The sequence below is a fragment of the Nicotiana tabacum genome, chromosome 19 (genome assembly GCF_000715075.1).
Source record: "Nicotiana tabacum cultivar K326 chromosome 19, ASM71507v2, whole genome shotgun sequence".
Classification (NCBI taxonomy): domain Eukaryota; kingdom Viridiplantae; phylum Streptophyta; class Magnoliopsida; order Solanales; family Solanaceae; genus Nicotiana; species Nicotiana tabacum.
The window spans coordinates 86493198-86503812 of NC_134098.1; the positions used below are offsets into that span (position 1 = coordinate 86493198).

General features: G+C 32.6%; 1 protein-coding gene across 1 annotated transcript; it reads right to left on the reverse strand.

Annotated features, from left to right (window-relative positions):
* Positions 1 to 359: 359 nt before the first annotated feature.
* LOC107812408 (L-ascorbate oxidase homolog) lies at positions 360 to 4633 on the reverse strand. Its single transcript, XM_016637503.2, has 8 exons — positions 4304 to 4633; positions 4095 to 4204; positions 2444 to 2714; positions 2178 to 2280; positions 1737 to 2082; positions 1096 to 1461; positions 925 to 1003; positions 360 to 806 (listed from the first exon to the last, which is right to left on the reverse strand). The coding sequence occupies exons 1-8, from the start codon at positions 4403 to 4405 to the stop codon at positions 597 to 599; spliced, it is 1587 nt and encodes a 528-aa protein (XP_016492989.2). The 5' UTR covers positions 4406 to 4633; the 3' UTR covers positions 360 to 596.
* Positions 4634 to 10615: the final 5982 nt, after the last annotated feature.

A 10615-nucleotide genomic window follows, 5' to 3' on the forward strand; every position in this document is an offset into this window, starting at 1 on the left:
TAAATAAATATAATTAGCACACGTCAGACCTCTTAATGACCTTATAATATTTCGAAACTTTTTTTTTCGGGGCACTACAATTTTGGCCTAATGAGTTATCAATTAATTATTATAGGGTAATCTACATAGTGTATCCGCTCCCCCAAAAATAATAGTAGTTGACAAATATATATTTTTTATATAAAATATAAATTTTTGTATTATATTTATATATTTTATACATAATAATGTATTGTTTTTTGTATATTTGACTTACCATATTATTTTTTTATTGACCGGTCAAATGTATTAAAAGCACTTAATATATTTGTGACAGTGACCAATGCTATGGACCAATCTTGGATTCTTAATGTGGAAAATGACATGCATAAATCCTCGTTAATTGTAATTGGTAACTTTAAACCATATTTTATACATAATTAGTGACTGGAATATGAACATCAAAGCAAAATACATCCCTAATAAGCAATAAAGAATGGGGTTGGATTAGTAAAACAATTGCAAATAATTAGCAGAAAGAAAAAGATGACGAGAAGTCAGTCTTTATTGATAGGTTCTTCTTCCTCTTCAGCTTCCTGGTGTCTTTGAAAGGACTATTATGTTCTTATGGTTCTACCCTTTGCCCTGCCACAGTGCAAAGCATTCTTTGGAATAGGATATTCGTCCCGAAATGATTGAACTGGTGTATAAACTCGCAAATAAAATTGTTGCCCGAGGTATTGCCTTGCCCAGAATTGAGTCCTCAGATTCCACATTCCTACATTATCCAGGGGCACATATATTGCAGTCCACGATCTTGGATAAACCTGTCAAAGGCAATACAAAAATTCACAAGGCGTCACATTTGTACTTCTTACTCAACATTTATCAAAATGACATTGTGAAAAATAATATTGAGTAATGAGTTCATCATATTATTCTAACCTGTGTGGTACAGCGTGAAACTGCGTCTATAAGATTGTACTGTCTTTTACTTGCAGGACTCCATCTACCTTCATCCATTCTGTGAAAATTACAGTATTTCATTGTTTTGATTCAGTAATTAAATGCATGTGGTTTTCTTATGAATAGAATGAGATGTTAAGGAGTAATTACCCGACGACAAAGAAAGAGTAACCATCAAGATGCCAGCTTTGCATAATGTTCTCTCTATTCTCAAAAACAATCTCCACAAATGATCTGTAGTCTGCTCCCATAACTGCTGTGTCAAGGTGTATCTGTCGACCTGTAGGCTGATCAGGGATGCTTCGTACTTCGAATACTCCTTTGATGTTATAATAGTCTGCTAGCTTAAGTGGCGTATCAGCAGGGATGAAAGATACTCCATTAACTGCATATCTCTGTTTTCTATCAACTAAGCCAGCAGAATTTGCTAGTCTTATTGTTCTACTGACATTTATCTGACCATAATGGTAGGAGCCTTGTGGGTTTGGTCTTGGCCCACTGGCCGTAAGATTTGTCCTGGAAATTATACAAAGAATCCGTCTCATATTGTACTTCTAATTCAAGTATAAAGCAAATACATGCATTATTGAAACAATGTTGAAGTGTATAATTATCTCATCTAAAAATTTAAGTTCTAACGTGATATCAGAGTAGCCATCCAAAAAAAATCCATGTGTTGGCCCTTGAAAGAATCAGGTCCACACGTGTGGGTGTGTTGAGACATTATATAGTTAAGCTTTTAGATGAGATGATTACACACTTCTAACGAAAAATCAAGAAAGGTATCACACCTGATAGAACGAGCCTGATTTAGGGACCAAGAAATGTCAGTGGTTGGCCCTGGAGGAGGTAGTCCAGAAACCGATTTTCTCGAGTTGCTGTAGTGAAGAATGGCTGTGGAATTGAGAATTTGAGTAGTGAAGCGGCTGGAAACAGCAATGTAGTAGTCTTGAGCAGGCTGATCTGCAGTGACCAACACCGAGTAGGACTGACCAACATGCACATCAAGAGAAGACAATGTGGTTTGTATTGTGTGAGTTCCCTCAACTTCAACCAACTTCATTTTGTGTCCCTGAATTCGAAAGTTCAATGAATTTTGAAGTCCCACATTGGATATTCTTAACCTGTATGTTTTCCCTGGAAAATTGCAAGGAATATTACCCATTTCAGCTAATTACTTGCAACAAATAGTTCCTGAAGACGAAACAGGTCCATTTTGTTACAGTGTATACCTGATTCAACAGTGAATTTTGCACCATCACGACCAAGGCCATTAATCTGAATACCATTTGGGAATTTAAGCATCTTTCCACGGTCTAAAACTGTTTGTAATGCCTGAAAATACAAAATAAAGTCATTTTATAGTAACCCGCCAAATTAGTCCAAATTTAAACTGGTGGTGACGTTGTTACTAGTTTGTTGACTTGAACCCGAAATGATCTATCAAGTTTTGGGCTGAAACGGGTCAAGTGAAATTAATTAAATAGTGTTGGAATACCTTGTGATCAGTTATGTACCAATCTCCAATAAGAATGGTGAAATCTCCAGCAGGTTCAAGGAAAGGGACTGGAATTCTTGGCCTACTGAGAATCCTAATTCCTCCAAATCCACCAGCGGCTTTATGGAATTTAAGAGATGGAAAATAGAAGAAACTTCCTATTTGATCTTTCACTTGCATTATGTATGTGAAATTTTTTCCAGGAGGGATGGGACATGTTGTTCCATATACACCGTCTTCAAACGAATTTTTTCTTTGTTGGAGCCCGTTCCTGCATTGTAAATTTCCAGTAAATTACACACTAGTTAACATATTATCAGTGCTCTTAATTACTGGCAAATGCAGTTAGTTCATCTGCGGATAAAAGTTCATGAATCTTGATTTTGGCTAAGCTTATAAGCACATTTTGGCTCATCTACGCATTTGATAAACACCCAAAGTGCTTATAAGCTAAAATTAGTTATAAGTCATAAGTTGGTTACCCTCGGCTTATGGCTTTTCAGCTTATAAGCATTTTTAGTTTGACCAAAACTTTTACTAGTTTAAACTTTATAATATTTTTTAATTCACAAAATATTTTTCCCAATATAAATTTCCTAACTTTCTCTTCATTCCATATTCGTTGTTCATCATTTTCTTTACAAAGAATATTTTTAATTAATAATCTTTTGTAAAGCTTTTAAGAGTATTTAATCATTTTAACAAAAGAATAGTTTATTAGCACTTTTCTACCAAACACATCAACTGATTATTATTAGTTTCAGCATGTCTACCTAACCACGTAAATGTCTATTTAAAAAATCAGTTCCAGCGCTTAAAAATGCTTTTCAGCACTTCAAACTTATCAGCTATTTACAATCAGTTAATCCAAACAGGCTCTTAGTTATCTAAAAAAAGATGGTCTAAACATGCTTATTTATGTTGAATAATTTGACACATTTTATTGTAATTGTCCCATTTTTTAACTTCATTCTTGTCATCTCCTTATGACTCCTCATTAATGAACTTCTCCCCCTATTTTTTTGAAAAAGTAAAATACAATTTTGTTAAGCATTTAATAAGTACTTGCATTGATGGTATGCCTATGTTAAGCATTTTGGTACTTTTTCACCACATACAAAACAATTTCATTTCCTTTACTGATGTGATAATTGGATCAAAAAGAATTCAGGTGAAGGGAGTTGAAGGAGAATGAAAATGACCCAACAGTAAGCCAAAGAAAAAGAGGAAGTACCATGGAGTATAGTAGTATATATAGAAGGAAAATCGTGATGAATGGACAGATGAAAATGTGGTTCTCTTTCGTTTCTTCATTTATGCTGTTGGTGTTTCGTCTTGGACTACTTTTCTAACAGACCACATTACTGAATGAATGATTTATAGGTTTCATTTATTAGTTGCGCATGACTGGAACTAAGTCGTGGTCAAGTAAGGCATTCATGAAAAACAAAAGTTTATTTCATGGTCAGAAGGTAAAATTTTTTAACCATATATTGTGTAATATTACAGATGATAAAGGGAGAGAAAAACAATGAACTACAGACTCTATACTAGGCTATATACTCATTATTAGAATGTAAGAAAGAAAATTTACACCAGTTAAGATGCATGCAAACAGAAAAAAAACAAAAAACGAAGCACATAAATATACCAGGTAAGAAGAAATGGCTCAGGCAAGTCATTATGGATGTTAATGATAAGGTTGTCGTTCGTAACGCTGATTATGTCCGGACCCGGAAATTGTCCATTTATCAGAATTCCCTGTCGCCATCGTCCAACATAAGAACATTAGAATTTTAATAGAATTATAGCATTCGTCGACGTACTAAACACGTCCTGAATATATATATGTAGGTATACCTGTTGGCGGACGCCAAGAGGATATATATCGCCATAGCTAATTCTCCAGTCGAAGTATCTGTAAGGATCCTCTGCAACTACTACTCTACAAACTGTCTGCATGTAGAGAGCTACAACCGCAAACCAACACCATCTTCTTCCATTTTCCAAAATTTGATTTTCCCTTCTTGACAAAGGGACATTGTCTCATATTGGAGGAGGAAAAGACTTTTGATGTGTGTGTATATATATATATAAATTGCTCTTCTTCTAGCTCTTAAAGAGTTGAGAAGAAGGCAAGTCTCGCGCCATCGGGATAAGAGAGTTGTATATAATATATATAGATATATAGGTGGAAGTGAATTGAAGGAAAAAGAAACGAAGCGCCGTAAGGCATGAATAATTGTTGTTAGTACGTAACAGAAAAACACGCATCCGTGACTCCATGGTATGTGCCAGCAGGTTGCCAATAGTGTGAATACTTATAATTAAGAAAACTATAAAAATAAAAAATAAAAAAGAGCCGTAAAAGGGAACTTTGTCACGCTGGTTTATTAGATGTAAAATAAAGACCCTACACCCTCCACTTGTGAATTCTGATTTTTCGTAGAACTCCCCTAGTCTCAGTGCTGGGGGGACCAACTTCTCTAAAATGACTTTCTAAATCTAGCTAAAACTAGTTACCCAAAATTCTTAGGTCATATAAATTCTTGTACACAATTTTGTTTGGAAGTATAACCAAAAGATTATGTAAAAGAATAAAGAACAAAATATTCTCAAGCTTCTTTTTACTGATGAGGGTGCGAGTTGCGACTACGCAATTTAAATTACAACTTAAAAAATTTCAATTTAGGCGTTGAAGTCTTACTTCATTGTTTTGTTTCACTAATCATCAATAATATCACATATATGAACGTCGACTGTGAAAAGAAAATCTATAATTTAAATCGCACCTGACTTATATAAGATTGTTCTGGTATCTCGTAGAAGATCGCTTGCTTCTTTCTCTTTAGGATTCCTTTTTTTCGAGAGAGATGGTTAAGTTCTCGTTTTATTCTTCAATTTGTTGGTGAAAAAGATGGGCTTAATATAATTTAGGACTTAAGAGTTCCTAAAATTATTAGGACTCCTTCGTGTCTTTATGAAGTGACAACTCTTCAGACATATGAGTTAGTTTCCCAATAGATGTCTTCTTTCTATTTTCATTTTTCTCTTATATATATATATATATATATATATATATATATATATATATATTAATGATTGGACTGTTTCTTAGAGCTTTCAAGATGTATAACCAAAAAGAAAAAGAAAAAATCCTTTACATTATTTATGAATAAAAGTTAAACCCACATCCCAAAAAAGAAAAGTATAAACCCGCAACAGTGCGTTACCCTAAAGTGGAGCTTGAGTGACTTTGCATAATTACAAAATACATTCATCTCTTTGAAGGAAAATTTTAGGACTGCATCAAGCTACCTTATTAATTAGGGAAATCATAAAATAGAGTACTTTATAAAAGAAGAATTAACCCAAATAGCCGCCCACCCAATCACTTAAATTAAAAATAGCCGGTAGAGATATTATATATATAATTTTTATATTATGTGTATAATTATATATAATCAATATATAATTTATGTATATGATTTAAAAAATAAACAATGAATATGACCGGCTCTTCGGGACAAATATTGCCTTTGTTATCTTTTACTGTTTGGACACGTAACTTTCCATACAAATCAACATAAAGCTGGCAACCTTATTTATGTTATAAGAAAAATTAAATTATGGTGGATGTCTACTCTTCCTCCATGATCTTCTCAAATGCTTAATGACATATTCAATGACATATTTCTATGCTTAATGACATAATCAATGACATATTTTTCTTCACTTTTCATGCCTATATAAAGGCCTTGTAATAGATAGGAAAATACACACAATTGAAGAAGAAAATCTCTTCCTTCTCTCTATCTCCATTTCTTGTTCATGTTTTACTAAATTGCTTTTATTTCATAACAACATTTCTTGTTCATGTTTTACTAAATTACTTTTATTTCATAACAACATGTCTTGTTCATGTTTTACTAAGTTGCTTTTATTTTATAACACATTATCAGCACGAATTGCTCATTTCATAATCTTCTATGTCAAGGCTATGTAAGTTATAAGCAGGCAATGAGATCAAGTACAATAAAAAAATATCTTGGATGATAATACAAAGATAAGTTTTACATCCATCTAAACCCATTCATATTTTCATATCTTTGCATTAACTTTATGTGCAGTGTTTAGTGAAAATATTTTTTTCAATTGTATCCAGTAAAATAAAGAACTGGAAAGGTATGTCTTTATTTGCTACATCTCTTATAGGACAAAGATAATATTCTAACGTATATATATGTTCTGACATTTTACATACTATGATAGATAATTATTAAGGTAATTTAGTAATAATATTTTTACAATCACATGATGTATTTCATTGAAAGTAAAATTATCAAATATTTAGGCGATTTTATAGTACCTTACAAATTTGGCATTCGAATATACAATCAATATAAACTCATTATAGTTATAATTTATAATAGTCACAGTTATGCATTAAGCTTTAAATATTTTTGCTGGAAACATAAGGCTCATTCCTCCATATTGAATTTTTTGGTGAAGTTCTTATAGTCTTTGAAATATAAGTGGTTATAGGTTATCAGCACCTTTTTTCTAATTAATTTATTAAAATATAAAAGTGATTGTATTATTTGAAAACAAAATGGCATATATCCTAACTAGCATTTTTGTTGCAGAGGAACTGTTTCAAGATTGAAATAATTATATATGTCTTCTTGAAAGTTAATTTACTTATGCATATAATTATGAAGTAATAATATTTTAAAGGCTCGAGTGCGAGTCATAGTGAATTTTAGCCCATTATGCCAAAGTTTGAGGGTAAGACAATGGGTTCAAGTCCCAACACACTATGTTGATGAAAAGACGTTGGATTCAAGTTCCAACGCATTATGGCCTAGCATGCCTTTATATGGGTAAGGCATTGGGTTTGATTCCTAATGCACCATATTGATAATAATAATAACTAAAGAAAAAATAATGTAATTTTCATAAAAAAGCATGAAGCTTGTCCCACTTGATTTGCTCCATTCTTGAAGTGAATGTGATAGCAGTGCATGATAAGTCTAAATAAAGATAAGTGATTGACCAATGAATGTGGGCATGCGAAAGGCCAAAATAATAATAGTTATCACTATGGTAATTATAGAAAGGGAGAAATTCTTTGAAGAGAATGTGACTTGTGATAAACATTGAGATTGCATACTCATTCCTGAAAGTGAATGTGAAAATATATATATGATAAAGATTATGCATAATAATGTACTTGTGCATAGTTGGATAAATACTACAACTCACCTCTAAGGGAGGTTTGAGACAAAGAAAGATAATGAATATTATTGTGTAGTTACATAAATATATCATTGGTCGCATGCATATGATACGCCAAAATATATTTTGTCATGCCTTATGAAAGTTATTAAAAGCAAAATTAAAGCAAAAAAATTATTTTGCTTGTGATGATTTTGAACATTACAATTATTATGATATGATTCTCTTTGTGAAGGAGACATTCATTATATGGACGGTGTGACAAAAGATCTTGTAGTACAAAAACAGTTAAGAGCTCTGAAAGAACTAATTTGTTACTACCCGGATGAATGAAATTGTTCATAACATTAATATTGTAGTAAGTCTCAAAAAAAATATTTTGATTTATAAATATATTAGCCAAAGTGGTTGGCATATTGAGACTATAAATGAAAAGAAGATTGAATATCTTTATATTACTATAATTATACTGGGTAAATATGAAAGGTTACTTGACTTTTCTTTTATTTGTACTAGACAAGTATAAGCATGATGATGCAATCACAAGCCACAAGTAAACTAAAGGTTTACTGAAATAAATATTAGTTGGCATGACCGGTTGACCATTTCGGTTCAATTATGATGCGAAAAAATTAATTGAGAATTACATTGGCATATATTGAAGAAATATAAGATTCTTCAAGAATTCTCTTATGCTGCTTATTATCATGATATATCAGTTAAGGTTAGGGATTGAATCCCTTGATTTCTGGAATGAATAAAAGGTGATAAATATATGGGCCCAGTCACCTTCCATGTGGACCGTTTACTATTATATGATTTTCATAGATGCATCTATTTTATGGTCACATGTGCATTTGTTATCAACTTGTAGTTTGGCTTTTGCAAGATTGATTGCTCAAATTATTAGAGCACAGTTCTAGAATATAAATTATGATGATTTATCTTGATAATACTGGTTTAAATCCAAGTTGGTTTAGTAGAAATTGTATGCCTCCAATTATATCTAAACCATTGGTTATGAGAACAAAATTGCCAAAATAAAATTTGGTATTTGATGTATTATTTAATATACAACAGCACTTGTAAGCATCTAGCCAAGTTATGATAAGTTCTCCCTATCACAATCAGTTCAGGGTCAGGAACCAAATAATTTCCATCTACAAATATGAATGTGCTATATGATTTAATTGTTCCACCACAGTGCACAAAGATGGATCCCCAAATAAGGCTAGGGATATGTGTTGGTGATCCCAACAATAGGGGGAGAAAATGGGCAGCTGAAAAAGTAATGCATGTAATGAATTATTATGAGTACATCGAGATCCTCGTACGAGAAAATGTGAACTTGAAGTTCAAGTGATAATTCATTTGCAAAATATTGTCGGGCGTATTTGCTGACCCAAAGCTAAATATCATATTCAGCTGCTAATGCTCCAAATAAAATAAAGTCCATAATGAATAGAGTCCACGGCATGCATAAAGCATAATAGACTAATCGGTTCCAAAAATAAAACTCCTTGAAGAAGGAGAGGAGCAAATGTTCAAGATGGTCATAATAAGGAGGCAAGTGCTCTAGAAGAGCACCACGACATAACACTTCATAAGACCTCATGGGAGAGGCTCAGGTACCTGAAAATAATAAGATAAAGAGATCTCAATAAGTTATGTCTTTATTGAATAATAGTAGAACCGATATAAAATGATCGTCGACGATATTGTTAATATAATGTAGCGCTCAATATTATTAATATTGACGAGGATCTTGAGCTCAAATCTATCATGAAATTTGGACAGATAAATAATTGGCCAAATGAAAAGTACGCAATGAAAATTGATTTCACATGAAAAATATGAAATTGGACGGATAGTCCCAACACCTGAAAGTATAAAGCCAGTTGAGGTATAAATGTGTTCTTGTGCGGAAAAAAAAAGGTCAAGTCGATAGACATAAAGACGACTTGTGTCACAAGAAGATTTGCAAATATCCTGGCATTGATTATATAGAGACATGTTCTCCTGTGGTGGATGTCGCCATTTTAGGTTTTAATCTGACAATACAAGAAAAATGTGATATGCGTATAATGGAAATCATTGAAGGATTTAAATTGTTCTGAAGCATATTAAGGTTTCCAAGTAATTTATTAAATAAAGCTTCAAAAATCCTTATACGGATTGAAACAATTAGGGCACATGTGGTATAATCGCCTGAGTGAGTACCTGTTGAAAGAAGGGTACAAGAATGATTCAATTTGTCCTTGTGTCTTTATAAAAAGATCTAGATCTAAATTTGTTATAATCACCGTGTATGTTGATGATTTAAATATCATTGGAACTCCTAGGGAGCTTTCTAAAGCAGTAGAGCTTCCTAAAGTAGTAGACTATCTAAAGAAAGAATTTGTAATGAAATCTTGGAAAGATAAAATTTTGTCTTGGTCTACACATTGAGTATATGAAAGATGAAATTTTTGTCCATCAATCAACATACACTAAAATGATTTTAAAGCGATTTTATATGGATAAAGCACATCCATTCCGACCTCATGAAAATAATGAAGAGCTTCTTGGTCCCGACGTACCATATCTTAGTGCAATTGGTGCACTAATGTATCTTTCTAACATTACAAGGTCTGACATAACTTTTTCAGTTAATGTCTTAACAAGATATAGCTCTGCTCCTACAAGGAGACATTGGAATGGAATCAAACACATATTGCGGTATCTAAAAGGGACTATCGGTATGGGATTATTTTATGAAAATGATTACAGTCCCGATCTTGTTGGTTATGCCGATGCTGGGTATTTATATGACCCAAAAAAGGCTCGATATCAAACAGGCTATGTGTTTACATATGGAGGCACTGCCATATTTTGGAGATCGACTAAGCAATCAATCGTGACTACTTCATCTAATCATGATGAGATAATTGCTAT